Genomic DNA, 22,278 nt, shown 5'->3' on the forward strand with positions numbered 1-22,278 from the left:
GGAATCATAACAAATACTGGGGCTTGTAGTTTATTAGCCCTCCATCTTTTTACGTCATTTCATTTCTATTTTCCAACAACAGAGGCCGGGAAGCAGCGGAAGATAACATCGAGATATCAATCTGAGGTATTGATTAATCTTCTTTAGTATTATAAAGGGTGTTGGTATTTACGGTAACAGTCGTGCGTTTTGTTTGTTTTTGTTTATTAGCATACTAGCTGGACAAAGCTATTCCGCTAGCTTTTAATCAGTCGTTTGTTTTGATAATTAAAACACTGCCATGTAACGTTAATCTAAGTACATTTCCCAGCATTATATAACCTTTATTTAATATACTTTTTATGAATATATAATTTATGAAGCTTTAACCTATTATGTGGTTGTTGCACACAGCATCCATCATAAATACTCGCTAAACAGAGATTTAAGGTTCAATTGTGTACTTTAAAGGATAATTCCGGTATTTAACACCTTGAGTCTATATTGTAGTTTGTTTTGGATGAACAAGAGTGGTGGACAACATTTTTTTGACAATGGTTCCTCTCTCGAGTTTTTGACTATAAAAGAATTGGCCATGGACCCATTTAACATTGGAGTCAATGGCCATGTCCGAAAATGTCATTAAAACAGCCAATAATGTTCGTTTACAAAACTGTTAAACTCACCGAGTGATTAGTGATGTTAGTTGATGATTATAAACAATATATCGTCGCAATATATGATTCCAATCCGTTTATTTTGCTATAGTGGAACTATTTTTTCAACAATGGGATTTTACAAAATGACGAATAAAACACGACAGAAACTGTATTTCGCAACACTTTTTGGTTCTGGAACATCAACGAACACCACTAATCACTCGGTGAGTTGCACAGTTTTGAAAACTAATGTTAAAGGTTGTTTTAATGACATTTTCGGACATGCACATTGACTCCAATGTTAAATGGGTCCATGGCCAATTCTTTTATAGTCAAAAACTCGAGAGAGGAACCATTGTCAAAAAAATGTTGTCCACCACTCTTGTTCATCCAAAACAAACTACAATATAGACTCAAGGTGTTAAATACCGGAATTATCCTTTAAGTAAGCTTTGTTGAGCACCTTTAACAATTTGCAGTTCATTCGTGGCCATGTGTGACAAATGACGAATACTGTATGTAAAAATACACATCTTCCATTAATACGAGGTCGTAACAGGGCATCATGATTTGATTCATAAGCTTGTGATTAGAATCTGATCTTGATTCAACATTGATTCATTTATCTAGATATCATGTACAGTAGGGCCTACATGTTAATGTTTCTCAAGGAAACAAATCTCTCTCAACTAATGCTGCATAAACACAGGGATCTTGTCAGCTGGTGTGTGTTTGGGGACAGTATGATCCCATTTAAAATTTCCTTAGTTAGAAAACATGGTTCTCTTTATCTCAGTTCCATAAGATTTTGTGATTTTAAACACACACATCTAAACACACACAACAAAAACTGGACTTTATTTGGTTGTTCTGAAGGTATGAAAAAAAACCTCATTGAAAATGAATGGGGAAGCAAATTTTTGTTTTGACTTTTATTTTTAATTTCTCAAAAAAACTCCAGCAAATATCATTTGTATAATTAAAATGTATATTTTTATACAATGACTCTATAAATGTTTTGGATCATACTGACCAAACATAAAATTACCACAAAAGTAGGGTTAAAAGTTAAAATTCACAACTCATTCTCACACAATGTTATAATATTTAAAAAATATATAATAAATATGTAATATAATGCATATATTTAGCACTGGGTCGGTTTTGAGGAAACCTGACGTACAATTCTTTATAATGCCTGGTTCAGATTACACGGTTTTGACTCCTAAAATCTTGAAACATGTCAGACTACACGTTGCTTTCCGACCAGTCATCGCGTGCCGTCACACACACACACACACACACTCACACACACACACACACACACACACACACACACACTCACACACATATATATACAGTCTCACACACACACACATATATATATATATATACAAAGACACAAACGCACTCACTCACACACTCACTCACTCACACATACACACACACACACACACTCACTCTCTCTCACACACACACTCACACACACACACACACACATATATACAGTCTCACACACACACACACATATATATATATATATATATATATATATATATATATATATATACCAAGACACACACACACACACACTCACTCTTTCTAACTAGAAAATGGATCATGTGGCGTGAGAACAGTGTCATAGTTTACGGGAGAGTCGGCAGTCCTGGTTTTTATTCTATTACTATTGTAGTATTTTGTCTATTTTACTGAGATGATGTAAAGTCAATATGTGTTGTTTTAATATTGGTCCTAATAACGGCAGAAAGATTATAAAGGATTTAGAAAATGTGATGAACTATAGCATTATATTGTGTCCGGCTGTCTCAACGTGGGCTGTTATCTGCAGACGTCAGCTAGCGGGCGTGAGATGTCGTACGTGTTCGTCAGCGACTCTCTCCAGGCCACGGTGCCGCTGCTGCAGGCCTGTGTGGACGGGGATCTGGCGCTCAGCAAGCGGCTCCTGGAGTCCGGGGTCGACCCCAACACGCGGGACTGCCGGGGCCGGACCGGGCTTCACCTCGCCGCGGCGCGGGGGAACGTGGAGATCTGCTGTTTACTGCACAAGTTCGGCGCGGATCTGCTGGCCACCGACTCGCAGGGCAACACGGCACTGCACATGTGTGGGCATGTGGACACCATCCAGTTCCTCGTGTCCAACGGACTCAAGATTGACATCTGGTCAGTGGCTTTTCATCCTTATATTTCCATCCACTTTATTTTACAGTGTCCTTGTTACATATGTTACATGTTACAACAGTAAATTATGCATAATTACATGCAACACTCACACACACACACACTCACTCACTCACTCACACACACACAAAACTCACACACACACACTCACACACACGATCTCTCACTCACTCACACACACACTCACTCTTGACGGAACCGTCGTGGAGGATGGAATAAAAATGAAACATGCTGGTGTTTTTATGGTGATGTGGTGAAACCTGGTAGACTTGACGTCAGTTGTCGCTGTGACACACACTCTACGAGATGAAACGATTGAATCTTGCGTCCCGACGCCCGTTGTTGTTTATGAATCCCCACGACACCCTGCGTCACACGGATCAGGCTAAAATCGTGTAATCTGAACCAGGCATTAGTTCCCGTGTCGTGCACAACACAAGCATTGATGTGTGTTTATATCTGAGCAGTAACCACAACGGGGCGACTCCACTGGTTCTGGCGAAGCGGCGCGGCGTGAACAAGGACTCGCTGCACCTGCTGGAGGGCCTGGAGGAGCAGGAGGTGAAGGGCTTCAACCGCAGCTCGCACGCCAGCCTGGAGAAGATGCACATGGCTGACAGCGAGAGGTGAGGGCCATCACAGCCAGGACTAATCGATCCCCGCGTGTCTTTACTGCGGCTACGCTCACATGCAACCAGATAATCCGTTAGCAATCGGATTGGCGGCTTAATCGGACTGAAAAGCCTTCACGTTAAAGGGGTGGTTGATTATGATTTGACTTTTCTAACTGTAGTTAGTGTGTAATGTTGCTGTTTGATCATAAACAACATCTGCAAAGTTATAACGCTCAAAGTTCAAAGCAAAGGGAGATATTTGCTTTTACAGAAATTGCTTTTTAAGGACTAACCCTTAAATTTACATAAACCCCGCCCCCGGGAACGCGGTATATAGATCATCATTTTATTTTAAAGAAATTACTTTTTAAGGACTACAACAAACGGCTGGTAGGAACTACAATGAGCTTCTTCATGGGTTAGTGACATCACCAACCCTTACATTTACATAAACCCCGCCCCCGGAACTCGATTGATAGATTATCAAAACAGAATATGCTAATCAATGACTAGAAGATAACTACACATTAGCTGCATAAATGCATCAACTAACCATTCAGAAATGTCCTGTTCTACATGTGTCACTTCTTCTGGAGTCTCTCCATCATTCTGACTTCGGTTTGAAAATAAAAGGCTAAAAGTTTTTGACATTTTCCAATTACCCAAGCTCTTGAAGCTCCGCCCCCTGTGCCGGGAGCAGCAGCTCATTTGCATTTAAAGGCATACTATGCAGCTTTCTGTTTTTGTCAAACAGTGACCCCTAGTGTCGCTGTGGAATACTTGCACTGTCGTAAGAAGCGTCGGCGTGGAACAGGCACAGATTATAGACTCCGAAGATATTGACCCGGTGTTTCACGATTTCATACAAATATTAGGATACTGCATAGTCTACTGAACTACTGATGATGGTAATAGGATAATAATACGTTTGTCAAGTGTTAGACTACTTTATAATAATAAAGTAGCCTACCGCGTTTGACGTTTTTACAGGATTGCAGCTAAATCACAAGTAAATAGTCTATAGTCTAGGCCTACTGTATAATTTCATTTGTGTTTTTTTATTGTAATGTAAACATTAGAAAATGCCAGATGACATCAATAAAGTTAAAGGTGAACGATGCAGGTTTTTTACCTTAACCGAACAGCGGCCTCATTGGAATGGTTATATTACTCTTTTCGGGTTGAATGGTGGTCGTCTCGCACCCTGTCGCCTGTGAGCGGAAAAAACACACTTGCAACTTTGAGCCGCCGGCCGCCGCATCAGGAAGTATCGCGTGATATCAGGTCTCGCGATGTAACGAATTGCTTTACGGCAAAAAATATCTGCTAAAATCATTATTTGTCATTATTTATCCCTCACGCTGTTTGAACCCGAATGAAGACGACGTTGTAAAGAATGTCCCGTCGGCTGTGATGCCGTTGATCTACTAGCCTCTGGTGTCTCGACAACAAGTTTTTCGACAGTGTTGTCAAATATCTATTCTGAAGCTGTAGGGGGCGCTCTATAGAGAAACCTGCGAGCAAAAAGCAAGAATACAGCGAAGAAATTCCCGAAGCTGCATAGCCCTGCTTTAAGCTGTTTAAAGCAAATATAGAAGCAATGTAGGAGATGGTTATTAGGCGCAAACAGTGGGAAACTCTGTATATTCTGTACATATAAACACACACATCAACCCTAATCACTTGTTAAGCGTTCATGTAAACACTACATTCAGATTCAGAATGAATGAATTCAGTCCGATTGAAACAAAAGTTGTGCATGTAAACGTGGTTTTCTCCAGGGGTTCAGGCTGTACATCAAATACTTCAAATATCTCTGATTATTTTCAACTCATTGCTGTGTGTGTGTGTGTGTGTGTGTTGCAGTGCCATGGAGAGCCACTCTCTGCTGAACCCACACCTGCACTACAGCGACGGCGTGTTGTCCAGCTTCCGCACCACATGGCAGGAGTTCGTGGAGGATCTGGGCTTCTGGCGCGTGCTTCTCCTGCTGCTCGTCATCGCTCTGCTCTCGCTCGGCATCGCGTATTACGTCAGCGGAGTCTTACCGTTCGCATCCAACCAGCTGGAGCTTGTGCACTGAATGCTCATTAAAACAATGATTCTTAAAGCCCCCCTGTGGTGACGATCCAGCTTTTAATGTTGTTTATGTGTGTATGTGGTGTTTTTAATCTGCTTTAACACACACCATGTGTAAGTTCATAAGTCGACAGCATTGCTGAGTATTTTCTGCTTAAAACTGCAGTGAACCAAAGACAGTCTCAAAGACACGGTTTGAAATCGCTGGTGTTTCTGACGTCACACACTACCTTGTAACCAATCAGATCAACTTGTGATCGTCAACCAGTGGATCTCTGGCCCTGTCCCAAATGGCACACTCCGGACTTGTGGACTTCCTCAGAGTCCACACTTTGGTGACGTCATGTAGTGCAGACCTATAGGGCCCTTGGCGCGAGTGCACGAGGGCGCATTGAGAGGTATTTTTGGGACTGACTCGATCGCCACGCCGGAAATAGGAAGACGGTCCGGTTGTTGTTTAAATATTATATTTCTACATTTACATATGATTCAGTAAAGCCCTGACATTCGGTTCTATTTATTTAATTAATCATAATGCGATCGTAGCCTATTATTCAGTCCACTATTTATGTTTATATTAAATATAAATATATATGTATGTTTGAGACATCAACCACTGGTTTGTATAAACTGTAGGTAATAACTGGTAAAATGTACACATAGGTCATAAAAATCATAATGATATTTACACTTAAATATTTTCTTCTCATGTTAACGTGAGCGAAAGCTCCTCCCATTCGTTGTCTGATTGGCCTTTCGCAAATTTGCAAGGATTTCTGGGTAGTTAAAGTGCGCTTCAAGGGTACAAAGAAGACCGCTTCAAGGGTACAAAGGGGGCGCTGCTGAGCACACTTCAGAGCATTAAAATGATGAATGGGACGGTCTACGGACTCGTAGACTCAGCGAGCACGCGCAATTTAAGTCCACGAGACCGAAAGTCCACATGAAGTGCGTCATTTGGGACAGGGCCTCTGAGTGAGTGAGTGAGTGGAGGCGGGGCTCATTTGCATATTCATAGAACCACGCATACTAAATGAGGCAAGTGTGTCGAGTTACATTCAAGATATTTTAAGACATGAAGAATTTTTTTAAGGAAAAACGTTTAAATATGTAATTTTGGGGATCAAAGATGAGTTTTAAGGGATGAAATGATCGACTACAGGGGGACTTTATGATTAATTAGCTGATGATTGTTCCCACAGGAGCTGATTGTGTATAACCACGCTTCAAACTGCAACCATGCATTCTCTCTGTCGCTCAAATTTTTTTGTGTGTATATTAATGTAAATAGACCTTTCATGCGCTTAAAGAAAAAGTTATTTCTTGTGTGTTTGGAAACCCATACGAAAATTAACCATGATTTTACAAGAAATAAAACAAAGCCTGCAGTCTTAAAAAGTCTTAATTTGCTCTTACACAGATAAAGGCCTTAAACTGGTCAAAACATGTTCTTAAAATGGTTCATATCAGAGCAGAAAGTATTAAATTCATAAACTCATGGCATTAAATGTTGCATGCATTGCAAAAAAATTATATCTTCCTCAGTATTTTTGTCCTGTTTTCCAATACAAACATCTAAAAAAGTTTAATAGTACATTAATAGTTTAATTATTTAAAAAATGTAATAGAATTAAGTGAGTTTATGCTTAAAACAAGAACAAATATCTGTCAAAACTTCTAAATTAAGCTGATTTTTATGAGCCCATTGGCAGATATTTGTTGTAGTCTTGTTTTTAAGTCATAAATCAAGAAAGCACAGAAAGCAAGACTTCATATTTTATGTAATTATATTTTACATCTCAAGTACATGTATCTTCATTTAGGAAACTTTATATATTTGCACTGGAAAACAAGAGAAATACTGGGGAAAGCATCACTTGTTTGCAGTTTGATCAGAAGGTACTGTAAAATATATTTCCATATTGTGATTCTGAGCAAAATAATTCAAACTTCTTTTTTTTAGTAAATTAATTAAAAGGTAACAGAGATCAAACTCTGAAGTGTTTCTCCTTAAACATTTACATCTGGAGAACATTGTTCCCTTCAATTTATTTCTTACATTTTCATTACTTAAAAGTGTCTTAAATGTACTCTAAATCTACAGAAACCCTAAAACTAAAAAAACAAACATGGTAACCACTTTAACCATGGTATTTGTGTAGTAAAACTGTGGTTATACAAACTTACTACAGTTATAATAAAACCATGATTGTTTTTGTTGTGTATTCTGCACGCCTATTTAATTTAAATGAATGGATTTGCACATTAAAGTGTAATGTGGTTTTATATAGGGTTTAAACTTTTTGTTTTGTTTTTTTACAGAACAAGTAGTGAACATAGCATAGTTTTAAAAAGTGCAATAAGATGTGTTGACATTAATTGGTAACAGGGGATCAGAAATTTCGTAATATTTTAAAACATTCTGATGACTTTCTGTTTTTTAACAATTTCAGAAGAGAATAAAATCACCACTTTCCTGAATTATGTATATCAAATTTTGCCAGCAATATAAATAAATTAACAATGTATTCAAGACCTTTGTAACATATTCATAATAATACACAAGAATGTCCTTTAATGTTTGTAGTACCTAGTAATAAATGTAGAGTTTAACCTCAACAAAGGTGTGCGTGGTTCATTACGCATTCGATTGCATACAAATAAACAGACAAAATGTACAAACGCAACATTGCGCTACATAACAATGGTAATCTACAGGAACATGTTTGCTTATTCATAATAATGACGTGACATGTAAACAGCGGCGGCACTGGTGGGCGGGGCCAGGGCGCGTGACGTCACCGTGTTTGGTCACGTGCGCCAACCGTCTGCTCTGATGTGAACGAGCGAGCGCCAGTCAGTCAGTAAACCAGCCTTTCCTCTCCTTTTCACCTCATTAAACTATGTTCTGAAGAGGAAACCATGAATCTACGAGGCGTTTTTCAAGATTTCAACCCTAGGTAAGATGTGTGTGTGAGATTGGTGTACAATGAAACAGTGCTGTGTTTTGAAAACGCTTGTTAGCATACTAGCTGCTAATGCTCACCGCGCAGGCCTGTTTTGATTTCTCTTAGCATAGTTTAGCAGCCTCTCACAGTGATGGACAGTGCTTTATCATTCAACACTTGACCAGAAGTTCCCCTTGAGTTGTTTAAAGCTCCTCTCGTGCCGTGTCTTCTCCCTCAGCCAGCCAGACTCAGGCCCGGGTCGTGATCTTGACAGAAGTGTGTATGCCAGTCTGACAGATCCGTGTTTTCTTCTTCTCCTCTCTCTCTCCCTGCAGTAAGTTCCTGATCTACGCCTGTCTGCTGCTCTTCTCAGTGCTGTTGTCCCTGAGGTTGGATGGCATCATCCAGTGGAGTTACTGGGCCGTGTTTGCGCCCATCTGGCTCTGGAAACTCATGGTCATCATCGGGGCTTTGGTGGGCACTGGGGTTTGGGCTCACAACCCACAGTACAGGTCAGAATCAGCCTTTCACTGGCAGAACTAGGCTCCTTTAGGTGTCCACAGACCGAGAAAGAATATCATGTGGAATACTTATTGTTGTGTGTGTGTGTGCAGGGTTTGTACAGGTTCGCTTAAAGGGATAGTTCACTTTAAGATGAAAATTACCCCATGATTTACTCACTTTTAAGCCATCATATAGGTGTGTATGACTTTCTTCTTTCAGACGAATACTATCAGAGTTATATTAAAAAATGTCCTGGCTCTTCCAAGCTTTATACTGACCGTTTCTGTTTTGAAGTCCATAAAAGTGCATCTGTCCATTATAAAAGTGCATCTATCCATTATAAAAGTGCATCTATCCATCATAAAAGTGCATCTATCCATCATAAGTGCTTCTATCCATGATAAAAGAGCATCTATCCATGATAAAAGTGCATCTATCCATCATAAAAGTGCATCTATCCATCATAAAAGTGCATCTATCCATCATAAAAGTGCATCTATCCATGATAAAAGTGCATCTATCCATGATAAAAGTGCATCTATCCATGATAAAAGTGCATCTATCCATGATAAAAGTGCATCTATCCATGATAAAAGTGCATCTATCCATGATAAAAGTGCATCTATCCATGATAAAAGTGCATCTATCCATGATAAAAGTGCATCTATCCATGATAAAAGTGCATCTATCCATGATAAAAGTGCATCTATCCATCATAAAAGTGCATCTATCCATCATAAAAGTGCATCTATCCATGATAAAAGTGCATCTATCCATGATAAAAGTGCATCTATCCATGATAAAAGTGCATCTATCCATGATAAAAGTGCATCTATCCATGATAAAAGTGCAGCTATCCATCATAAAAGTGCATCTATCCATGATAAAAGTGCAGCTATCCATCATAAAAGTCCTCCACACGAACAGAACAGAAACCGGCCTTTCACAGCCATTATAAAGCTTGGAAGGGTCAGGACATTTTTTTTTTATAACAGATTGTATTCGTCTAAAAGAAGAAAGTCATACACACCTAGGATGCTTGAGGGTGAGTAAATCATGGGGTCATTTTAAAGTGAACTGCACCGCTAACACAGCTGTAAACAGAGGCTTTTGTCAGTGTGTTCCATCATGCGGCGTGTTGTCGTCCTCAGGGCTGAAGGCGAGACGTGTGTGGAGTTTAAAGCCATGCTGATCGCTGTGGGGATCCACCTGCTCCTGCTCACCTTCGAGGTGCTGGTGTGTGACCGTGTGGAGCGAGGCACACACTACTGCCTCCTCGTCTTCATGCCGCTCTTCTTCGTCTCGCCCGTCTCGGTGGCCGCGTGTGTGTGGGGATTCAGACACGACCGCTCGCTCGAGGTATGAGCCGCGAAAGATCTGGCTAATGCCGGGTTCAGAGTCAGACTACACTATATCTTTGTCCGTTACAATCGTCAGATTATGCGATTTTGACTCTAAGTTCTTGTTGTGTGGTGGACAAGAAAAGTAGTTCGCTTTAGAATTAAAATTTCCTGATAATTTACTCTCCCCCCGTGATTAAAGATGTTCATGTCTTTCTTTCTTCATGAAACAGAAATGAAGGTTTTTGAGGAAAACATTGCAGGATGTTTCTCCATATAGTGACTTCAATGGGGTCCAGATGTGAGTTTCAGTGCAGCTTCAGTCTCAACACCATCCAGCCGAGAAATAAGAGTCTTATCTAGACAAACCACCATTTTATAAAAAAACAAACATTTTATGTACTTTTTAACCACAAATGCTCGTCTTACACTAGCTCTGATGCGCCACAAATTACGTAATCACATTGAAAGGTCACGCGTGTTCCGATTTAAAAAGGTAAGGTTTTCCCTGCAGTGTGACAGAAGAAGAGCTATAAAAAACATCTCATAACCCACAACCTGTCAGAAATGGCACGACTCAAACACAGATGTGACTCCCTTATCTGACTGTGTGTGCTGGCCTCAAGACCTTGCTTCTTGCTAATTCGCGTATCTCCCCCGTAGTGATAAAATAAAATAAAATTCTGTATCAAATTTATAGGCAGGACAAGTAGTTTAAGGCTTGGTTTGTAGAGAATTACAAACATGCGCACATATATTCAAACGCACATAACTATAGAATTAATTATTGATGCGCACGTGAGCGCCATCAGCGTTTCTCACAGGTTCGCGTTTAAAGTCTGTGTAGAGAGAACGGTCTCTAATTTAATAACAAATGATCCTTGCGACGGAAGTGAATCAATCAAAACTAACTTTAGGTGGAAAATAATATTATTCAAGAACCGCTATAAAGCCGAAACAATCTGTTACCTTAAATTATACGTTTATCTCTGTAAAGCAGCTTTGAAACAATCTACATTGTTAAAAGCGCTATTTAAATGAAGATGACTTGAATTGACTTCTCTCTCTCACACACAGACACTCACTCACACACACTCTCGCTCACTCACACGCACACACTCACTCTCTCTCACACACACACACACACACACACACACAGATAAATCCTCCTCACTCTTTCTCTCTCTCTCTCTCACACACACACACACAGATGAATCCTCCTCACTCTTTCTCTCTCTCACACACACACACACACACACACACACACACACACACAGATGAATCCTCCTCACTCTTTCTCTCTCTCTCTCTCACACACACACACACACAGATGAATCCTCCTCACTCTTTCTCTCTCTCTCTCTCACACACACACACACACACAGATGAATCCTCCTCACTCTTTCTCTCTCTCTCTCACACACACACACAGATAAATCTTCCTCACTCTTTCTCTCACACACAGATGACAGCGTGTCACATCTCTTCTGTCAAAGATTATTCGCAGAGGCTTCAATAACTGTTCAGATTGAACAAACTCCAGCAAATGTTTAATAACTGAAAAGCCAGAACGGTAAACACTTGGGCATGAACATGTTAGTTTGAAACCGTCTAATTTTCCAGATATCACTGAATCTAGCATTATGTTGCAGAATTTGACTGAACAAATTTCAACTAACAAAAAAAAAAAAAAAAGTTCACCCTTTTTTTCCCCCCTAATTTATTTCCAGAACATTTTTTTATATGTATTTTTTTATTATTTCAAAACATTGAACTAGGGATGCACTTTTTGAAATTTTGGAGTGCGTGTGCTCGAGCGTGCGTCCCTTCTAAACCATGTTTTGGGGACACATTCGAAAGTGAGCTAAAGCTGACAAAAACTCCCAAAACCTCCATTTGGGGATGTTTTCATTTGTCAACATTTTTTTATTTTTTTATAAATGCTGAGAGTTTTCTGCTTAGGATGTGGTTTGAGACAACTGCACTTTTCAACCTGTATCAAATTTATAGGCAGGAATATTTATAGACTAATTTATAGACAAATTTATTCGTATGGAAAATATAAATATTTTCCATACGAAGTAAAATCTTATTTTCTCCTCCAAATTCAAAATCATCCGACATTGTTATTTGACCTTTTATTTATTTTTTGTAAATGGCGTTTGACTTAGTCTTTGAACGTTCCCTTTCTAAACACTAGGGGTGCGTTCCAATTCGCATACTATCCGTCCTCAATAGTATTCAAATTAGTCCGTCCCAAATCGTAGTATGTAGAAATGAGTGTTCCTAAGACACCCGGATGGTCTACTATATCCGGTCAGAATCCGAAGTGCAGATCGATGCGCACGCTAACGGCTAATATTACCCACAACCCATCGCGCGTTGGACGAGGATCCGGTTAGAACTACAAACACGAGTGAAAAGTGTTAAAAAACTACAGACATGGAGGACGAGTCCGGCGGTTACGTAGAGAGGTTTAGATAAAGGGGTTTGAGTGATTAATTATCAGTATCTAACCTGACAAATGTATTTATTCAATGTTGTCTACATTATATTGCATCTGCAGCAGCATTGTGAACTTTTGTAAAGACACGTTTAGCTGTTAACTTTTAAATGCATCATTATATTCAAATTGCAAACACACGAGGAGAGTCTCCGCATGAAAGACCCGCGACTGCAGATGAACGTGCGACTACATTTCTGTCCGAAACGGTAGGAAATTAAATCAGATTGAATGGAGGATTTGAACTGTGACGAGATGATTGACAGGGCAGTTCACTGACAGGATACACACAGATCTGTCCGTTAAAGATGAGGAAGTAGTGTGTCCCAAAGCTTGCCTACTCTTTTGCTACACACTCAAAAGTATGTACTTTTTCTTCACAAAAAGAGTACATACTTTTATGGCATAGTGTATACCCTTTTACTGTTTGTACACAATGATGACGTAGCAACGTATGCGCGCGCATATTGGCAACGGAAGTATGGCGAGAATCAGCAGAGTGTAAACTGGGTGCTGCATGTCACTACTGCAGACGCGAGCATTTTTTATTATGTCCTCGCTCCAATCAACACGTTTAATCACCAGCAGCCACAGGCGCCGCCGGTTCTTCTGAAACGGCCGTGATCCTGTCGGAATCCTATAAAACTTAAGCCCCTTGGTGGAATATTGATTAGTGCAACCGTAAACGCAACAACCAGACATTTTGATGCTGGGAAACCGTTTTGATAAACTTTTGGAGTTGCTAACACATTAGAGCCAGTGGGAAACAACACCACTTCCGTTGCCAAAATGTGCGCACAACTATTTGATCACGTGGGCTTGTAAAAGGGTCTATAAGTAGGCGAATTGGGATGCAGCATCGGTCTGTTCTTCCGCCTACTTGACCGTTCAACCTGATTACGTAATGTGTGCTGCATCACAGAGCTAGTGCAAGACCATCATTTGTGGTATAAAAGTATATAAATGTTTATTTTGTTATAAAATGGCCGCTGGTTTGTCTAGATGAGACTCTTATTCCTCGGCTGGATCGTGTCGAGACTGAAGCTGCACTGAAACTCACATCTGAACCCCATCCTCAAAAACCTTCATTTCTGTTCGACTGAAGAAAGAAAGACATGAACATCTTGGATGACGTGGGGGAGAGTAAATGATCAGGAAATTGTGAACTAATGAATAATCCTTTAACGATGCACGTGATGTCAACGAGAAGGCGCAACTAGCGACTGACTTACGGAAACAAGAGCATAAACAAACAATGGTTGTACTAGCTTACCTGAGACATGACACATTTCAGGAAGCTGTACTGTATCTTTCAACATACCATGTGATGTTCATTGTCTATTTGGTGCTACTATCGTTTATCTTTTGTCGTTTATCTGTCATCATCGTTCCTCGAGGAAACCTCATAAAAGCAGGAATATTATTCCCAAAGATCCACAAATCTTTCCTCCATTGCACCAACACTATCATCTCTTTTTTTTCACCATGTTTGAAAGCTGTGTACAGAAGAGCTGTGCTCCTATTGGTCAATGTGACGAACCCGCGAAACGTCATTGTCAACTATGCTAACTATACACCTTACATCCGACGGCTCGTGGCTGATGTTGTGTAGTCTCTAAACCCGGCATAACACATTTCTTTTTTAAGGATGGTTGAATCTGACTAATTTATGTTGAGGTCATATTTCAGGAAATATGTATTTAAAAAATGGTAACACTTTAAAATAAGGCTTCATTAGTTAAACCAACCATGAGCAAAGCATTTGTTACTGTATTTAATTAATTAATAAAAAATACAGCTGTTCATTGTTTGTTCATCAATGTTAATGCAACATTAGTAAATTCTGAAATTACTATTAGCATTAACTAAGATTAATAAATGCTGTCGAAGTGTTTTTCATTTTTAGTTCATGTCAATAATCAATTCAAGTAGTTAACTAATGAAAAAAAAAAATTTTATTAAAAAAATACATGATAATTTGGTAATTCCCGTGATTCATAATTAAGCTAGTTTAGTATTACACATAAATTTGTATTACTTTATCTCATATCTAATCACTATGACTGAATTATGTACAGTTTTGATTAGTTTCTGACTATATGGTTTATTTAAACTAAATGATAAATAACTTTACAACAACAAAAATATTATTATTATTTTGCATTACGATACAGAAAAAAATATGCAAAATATTGTCACAAAAGTCTTGGTCCTAAAACAAGCTCAATTTCCTTTTTTATAAAATTTTTTTGGGTGAAATGCGACCCAAATTTGATTCTTGTCCGATTCACCCACATGTTATCAAGCATATCTTCCCCAAGCATGAATATAAATGCATCTTTTCTGACCTTGTTCTCTCCCTCAGCTGGAGATTCTGTGCTCTGTAAATATTCTTCAGTTCATCTTCATTGCTCTGAGACTGGATAAGATCATCCTCTGGCCGTGGTTGGTGAGTACGGACACCGACACCAGTCATTTACTCCAGAGTCTCCTGTGTAGTGCTGGGCGGTATGACCAAAACATTATATCACGGTATTTATCAAAATAATACGGTCTCACAATTTTTTTTTTCAAGCATGACTGGGTGTTACCCACACTTTCTACTGATTGAGAGAGGAGATACTGCAGTGGATTTACTTAGAATGCCCTATTTAGTTAGCCTGGCTCCGCCCTCCTACGTACTTCCGCTCAATTTTAATTTTCCGTCAGAACTACGTCTGGGATTGTGGTGTATTCTTGGGTTTTTACCGATCCAATCAGCGAACAGGGGGAGTGTCTGAGAACGATGACGTTGAGGTTGTGCGCTAGTTTGAGTCGTCATACGTCACGACCAAACGTTAGCGATTGGTTATGGCAGATCCAATAGTTTTAAACTTCAACAGAGTACCCGCCTACAAGGAAGTTAACACTTGTTGATGGAGAGAGGCCAGACTCTCTGTACAAATGAAATGTACGAGAGTCTGGTAGAACCAGGCTACTATTTTACTGTCATGAGTGAATACACACTGGTATTAAAACAGGTTTGCAGTGTTTATAAAGATGTCCAGCAGGAGGCGCTGTAGGAGCGCCAGAAACAGCAGTTTCCCCGGTAACGGATGTACACAAATCGATTTCTCCGGTAACGGCTGAACACAAACCATCGCAGCTTTCGCTTATCAGCAAAGATAAAGAAAGATTCAATGAAAATAACATTGAAACCGTTAAAGACAAAAGTAGTTGATCTACGAATGCTACGTAACATGAGGTGTAAAGATGGGAAGCTCATAAAGCTTGTTTCTATATAAATTCTAAGTGTCTGTCTAAGTTATCCTGCTTTTCATTGAAAGTTCAAGTCCATGACATTTCCTCATATGGAGTCAGTTCATTACGTTGCATTCGGAGATCGACTACTTTTGCCTGACAAAATTCGTACAAAAGTCGTACAAAACCTTTCTTTTTAGTAAACTTTGTGAACACAAACACTGTAGTCAATGCTGGAGTTCATGTGTAGAGCCGCTGGTGACACTTCCAGCACAGTTTCATGTTGTGTCGAGCCGCATTAGTGTTTACGAAAATACTGTCAATCTTAAAAGTGGCGTTTCCATTCTTTCGAATCTTTCTACGTCGTTGACTGAGAGCGATGTGAACGTTACACCGCCCAGCACTACACCTGTGTAATTGAGCGCTGGCCCATCGTGAGTGTGTGACCCTGCCTCTCCTGTTTTCCAGGTGGTGTGTGTGCCGCTGTGGATCCTCATGTCGTTCCTGTGTCTGGTGGTGCTGTATTACATCGTGTGGTCTGTGCTGTTCCTGCGCTCCATGGACGTGATCGCAGAGCAGCGCCGTACACACATCACCATGGCTATCAGCTGGATGACCATCGTTGTGCCGCTGCTCACCTTCGAGGTTTGGCTCAGTTACTTGATTGTGTTTATGCAATAAGTAAGCTAAAAACACTCTGATATTGGTATAGATGCTGATTTATTTCCTATTTAAGTGTCCTTTACCTGATACACAGAACCAGTATTTAAGAAATATCCCACCTTGTGTGTTTATAATATATACAGTGTGTGCATATATAATTTTGGGTGAACTTTTCTCTTAAGAATGCAGTTGTGCAGAGTTGACACTCATCAGAGTTTGTGTTGTTTTCAGATTCTCCTCGTCCACAAGCTGGATGGCCATTACAACTCCAACTACGTCCCGGTGTTCGTTCCTCTCTGGGTTTCTCTGGTGACTCTAATGGTGACCACGTTTGGCCAGAAAGGAGGCAATCACTGTACGTGACGTGATTACTACTTATTCTTAATAATTACTTTGACAAGCATGCTTCACAGGTGTCCGCAAATCATTTCCAATATGAATCATAAAGATAATCTTCCAGTATAGTCTATGGCCCTGTCCCAAATGGCGATCTTCCTCCGAGTCCACGCGCCTGCCCCGCGGCTTTTAGTAATAAAATACTTACTGTGTATGTATTTTAAAATGCTTTGCTACTGAATCACTACATTATATTTCTCAGCAACGAGCAAAACTGGTTTTGAGGTAATTAAATTCACAACTTTGTTGTTTAACGTACACTGTGTAGTTTAAGGACCGTATTTTCCGGACTATAAGTCACACTTTTTTTTCATAGTTTGGCTGGTCCTGCGACTTAGTCAGGTGCGACTTATATATCAACATTAATTAATACTGACTGAGATGAACCAAGAGAAAACATTACCGTCTACAGCCGCGAGAGGGCGCTCTAGTTAGCGGAGTTGTTCAGAAGCGACACCGAGGAAGAACTCAATGTATTCAGTGTTGAGGAATGAGATCGGGAGCTTGGTGAACTTGCTGACCGGTAACTTGTTGGACTCGCTGGCTAATGTTAATAGGCTCTATGCACGAACGCTGCTGACGTATTTCCGGTAGAATCTCAGCCAGCGTCTTTACTTCCGCATAGCGCATTCTATAGTGAAGTGTACTAGCGGCAAAACTCGAAAAACGGAGACAACTATTTTAGAAATCGATTCGCTAGTCGGATTTTGCACGATATGAGAGAATACTCACCCTCAAAGTTGTCGATGTAGCTCGAAATATATAATTTAAAGCCTTTCTCGTGCATAGAGCCTATTTAGCCTATTCAGCCTCCCAGGTTTATGTTCTTTATGCTATTGTGGAGCTGAAAAACTCGCCTTTCCAGATTAAATGTCTGTTCTTGGTCTTGGATTTTGTGAAATAAATTTCTAAATAAATGCGACTTATAGTCCAGTGCGACTTATATATGTTTTTTTCCTCTTCGTGACGCATTTTTTGACTGATGCGACTTATACTCCGGAAAATACGGTATTTTATTAGCTAAAATCAATGTCTTTATTTAATAAATATGTCCTCATTGGTGTAAAATTACCTCTGCCAATGATCCGACTTATCCTCGTAAGCGAAGGATTTCTAATCTTTATTTACATGGGACGGGTAACTCACGGAGGCTTCCATGTCGTTCCGCCATCTTGAAAAACTATAATAGCAGAGAGGGACAAAAAGCACTAGGCTACCTCAACGGGTTTCCACAATGCGTGTTCGTCCAGAGCCGGCGTCACGTGACTGACACCAGCCAAGACGGACACGGAGATCAGCGAGAGCCGCTTGGCACTGTTCCGGGATCATACTTATGCCGAGCCAAATATCACGAAATATCAAACCTCATCACCCGAAAGAAAACTCGATGAAGTCCTATTGGAAGTCATATCTAAATTGTTTTTTTTTTTTTTTTAATGGGGGCAAAAGAAAATCATGTTTTTTATTATTCAAAAGCAAATGCAAACATATCGAGATATATATTGAATATCGTACAATTTTGACAATATCGAGATATCGCCCAGATAGCAAAAGCAAAGCATGTTCTGTATATTTGCTCTGTGTAAATGCTGTGTTCTCCAAGCTGTGCTCCAGTGTTGACTTGTCTCTGGTTTTCCTCCAGGGTGGTTCGGCATTCGCAAAGACTTCTGCCAGTTTCTCCTCGAGCTCTTCCCCTTCCTGAGGGAATACGGCAACATATCCTACGACTTGCACCACGAGGAGTCCGAGGTGTCCGAGGAGCTTCCCATCCACGACGTGCCTAAAATCCCTCCCATGTTTCGTAAGAAGACGGGCGTGGTGATTACCCAGAGTCCTGGCAAATACTTCGTGCCGCCACCCAAACTGTGCATCGACATGCCCGACTAGCGCTCGGGACTCCCCTCGTTTGACTGATCATGTACAGTATAGCACTATGCACTGGGGTCCGCTTCGGGACGTCCCATTAAAGAAGACAAATAAGATGAGGCTCTTCATGTGTTTGAGCCAAGCTCAGATATCGTTTTGTAAACCATAGCCTTGTGTCTGTAAACTCCAACGCGTAGTAGATGGGACCTGTTGCCTTCAGGAGAGGACCGTTCGGACTTCCCTGACAACTCGAAGGACTCGCCAAGAGATTGTCTCGTCAGTAAATACGCCAAGTGTTTCGTTTTTTTAAACGGGTGTCTTTCTTTTCTGTATTTTAAATCCACATGTGACCCTGGACCACAAAACCAGTCACGAGTCGCACGGGTATATCTGTGGCAATAGCCAACTATACATTGTATTGATTTGTCTTTTATGCCAAAAATCATTAGGATATTAAGTAAAGATCATGTTCCATGAAGATATTTAGTAAATGTCCTACCGTAAATATATAACACATGTATTTTTGTGAGTGAATGCAGCACAATCGTGAACATAAATGCACAACTTTAAAGGAGATTTTCTCAATGTTTAGATTTTTTTGCACCTCAGATTCCAGATTTTCAATAGTTGTGTCTCGGCCAAATATTGTCCTATCATAACAAACCACACATCAATGGAGAGATTATTTATTCAGCTTTTAGATGAGGTATAGATCTCAATTTCAAATAATTGACCCATGCGACTGGTTTTGTGGTCCAGGATTCAGTTATTCATCCGTCAGTCCTACTAAATCTTCAAGACTTTTCTCTTTCACGACTCTTGGGAGCACATGACCGTTCCTCGTCTCCACTGTGATGGGAAGGCATTGGTTTACGTGAATCTGAGCTGGATTTCTTCATCTGGTGTGTTGACGGAGGCGATGGAAATGCAGCTGTTGGTTCTCAAACTTCTGGACTGTCACAATCTACACTCATGTGTGCGCGCGAGTGCAAAATAAAAAGTAGGTCATCTTTATTAAAAATATAATCACTAGCTAGAGCTCTGCAACCATTAATCACATCCAAAGTAAAAGTTTACATAATACAGCTGAAACTCGGGTGCAAAAGTGCATTTATTTCAGTTATTCAACTTAAAAGGTGAAACTAATATATTATATAGACTCATTACATATAAAGTGAGATATTTCAAGCCTTTATTTGTTATAATTTTGATGATTATGGCTTACAGATTATGAACACCCCAAATTCAAAATTAGAATATTGTGAAAAGGTTTTCGTAAGCTGTAAGCCATAATCCAGGTTATCCAATTATAACAAATAAAGGCTTGAAATATCTCACTTTGCATGTAATGAGTCTATATAATATATTAGTTTCACCTTTTAATTTATTTGAATTACTGAAATAAATGCACTTTTGCACCATATTCTAATTTTTCCAGTTTCACCGGTATATGTGTGTATGCCGTGTATAATTATGTTGTATGTATATATTTAAAGGTGCAGTGTGTGATTTTTAGTGGCATCTAGTGGTGAGATTTGTGAATTGCAAACAGAAAGTCACTTACGGCCTATCCCTCCCTTCTCAAACTGGAAGGAGAAGCTACGGTGGCCGACGTGACCAGCACATTTCTCCCCACACAGCAAACACACAACACAGCGAGGGAGAAGATTAGTGAAAGTTCAGCTGGCTAATGTGAGCTGTTATGCTGTAGGCTAACGCTAGTGTTTTACGCTCAATAGTACTAATCAGCTGATTGTGTCACGAACGTAACCAGCACATTTATCCCCACATAGCAAAGCCAGAAGAACTAAGTTACATGAAACAATATAACTACATATTTTACACCACTGACAAGGGAAAAGCCACTTCTTCTCACGGTGTCTATGGCTAGCTTAGATAATGCTAACTTTATGAAACAACAGTTTTCATTTGCATTGTTAAAGTTGGAATACCTATCCAGCAGAAAGAAGGCAACTTCGGCATCGCTTTGAAAGCCTTTTTCCCTCATAAGACCCTTCACCGATGTTGACCCGTGATTTTTGCCTTTGTTTCTCCCTTATTTTTCTAAACAATATCTGTGCTCATTAATTTTCGCGGAATTCTGCGGCGTCTTTTTCTGCTGCTTCTCATTCAAGTTAGTTAGTGTGTGTTCGCTGGCGGCTACGGTAGAAACATGACGTCACAATATGTCGATCTTCATAGAAGGGGGTGCCCGCGCTTATGTACAGGGCTTGACATTCACTTTTTGAAGCACTTTATGCCTCAAATTTTGGCATAGTTAAATTGTAAATGGGCATAAAAAACTAAATTGGCATAAAAAAAACTTTTTGAAGTAAATTTATGTTTCACTTGTCCATGCACAAAAGTCCCTTGTAAAGATTTATAATTGTATCATTTATTTGTCATAAATGCCACTTTCTACCCGGCAGAGGCTGATACTTTAAACCGTGTAGCTACTTTACATCTGAACATTAGCTAATATTTCTAACTATGTACATTTAACCAATACAAAAGCTGTTAATGCTTGTTTACAGCACACGGCTGCCGACGCTAGCTAGCTAACGTCACTCACTTGTCAGCCGGGTTGACCGACAGACGCCACAGAACATTACTCCGTCTTCATAAATAACCCAGTCCAATTCATTTCCATTTGGTTACAAATTTCCGTTCCCGTTTTAATCCGTATGGTGCTGTCGGTGTAACTGTACGGTGACTTGTTTTTGGAGCTTTTCCTGGCGCTTTGAGGCAGGTAAAAATGTTTCAACTTGGACCGACTCCTGATTGGCCAATCAAAGCATTCTGAGTTTGACGCTGGTTCGACGGATTGTGGGAAAAAAAATGTGTTTGTTTCAAATCGGTAAAATAGACGTAATGAGTGGCACATACCGTGAAGTAACATGGCATTTTATTTTGTTTGAAATTTAACTTGTCCAGCGGGACAACTAATTTTCACTTCCACTTGTCCTACAAAAAAATCCACTTGTCCCGGAGAACCGGACAAGCCTTAAAGGTTGTGTAGGTAAGAATTGTCTAAAGAACTTTTTTTCAAATTGGCTTAAACTGTCTTTATACACCAATACATAATTAAAGGTGGGGTATGTGATTTGCAAAACGGCCGGTAGATTTTGAAAATACACAACTCAAATGGTCCTACCTTCTTTCCTTTGACTCCACCCATTCAAAGAACATGGACCAATCAATGGTACGACCGATTGATTGACACACTTACTGTCCAATGATTCTAGGTGGTCTTGGAAATTATTGGCTGGTGTTTTTTGAGTCCTGCCT

At 39.9% G+C, this 22,278-nt stretch overlaps 2 protein-coding genes across 3 annotated transcripts in view; both read left to right on the plus strand.

Moving 5' to 3' along the window:
- Nucleotides 1-16: 16 nt before the first annotated feature.
- On the plus strand, nt 17-8,147 carry ankrd46a (ankyrin repeat domain 46a). Of its 2 annotated transcripts, XR_013794474.1 has the most exons (5): nt 17-126; nt 2,488-2,819; nt 3,305-3,463; nt 5,318-5,808; nt 6,497-8,147. XR_013794474.1 is itself a non-coding variant. In XM_079585050.1 (4 exons), exons 2-4 carry the CDS (start codon nt 2,509-2,511, stop codon nt 5,532-5,534), a joined length of 687 nt encoding a protein of 228 aa, XP_079441176.1. In that variant the 5' UTR covers nt 17-126; nt 2,488-2,508; the 3' UTR covers nt 5,535-8,147. The 2 variants fall into 2 exon arrangements, 1 of the variants encoding a protein (XP_079441176.1); XM_079585050.1 differs by having other exon boundaries at nt 5,318-8,147.
- Nucleotides 8,148-8,293: 146 nt separating this feature from the next.
- Nucleotides 8,294-22,278, plus strand: part of tmem185 (transmembrane protein 185) — a 15,402-nt gene continuing 1,417 nt past the window's right edge. The window contains exons 1-7 of the mRNA XM_079585045.1: nt 8,294-8,490; nt 8,814-8,990; nt 10,134-10,341; nt 15,191-15,274; nt 16,534-16,710; nt 16,960-17,083; nt 18,767-21,836. Coding sequence (XP_079441171.1) covers nt 8,453-8,490; nt 8,814-8,990; nt 10,134-10,341; nt 15,191-15,274; nt 16,534-16,710; nt 16,960-17,083; nt 18,767-19,011 — 1,053 coding nt within the window. The 5' untranslated portion in view covers nt 8,294-8,452 and the 3' untranslated portion in view covers nt 19,012-21,836. The remainder of the gene's footprint in view (nt 8,491-8,813; nt 8,991-10,133; nt 10,342-15,190; nt 15,275-16,533; nt 16,711-16,959; nt 17,084-18,766; nt 21,837-22,278) is intronic.

The sequence above is a fragment of the Phoxinus phoxinus genome (genome assembly GCF_949152265.1).
Source record: "Phoxinus phoxinus genome assembly, chromosome: 17".
Lineage (NCBI taxonomy): Eukaryota > Metazoa > Chordata > Actinopteri > Cypriniformes > Leuciscidae > Phoxinus > Phoxinus phoxinus.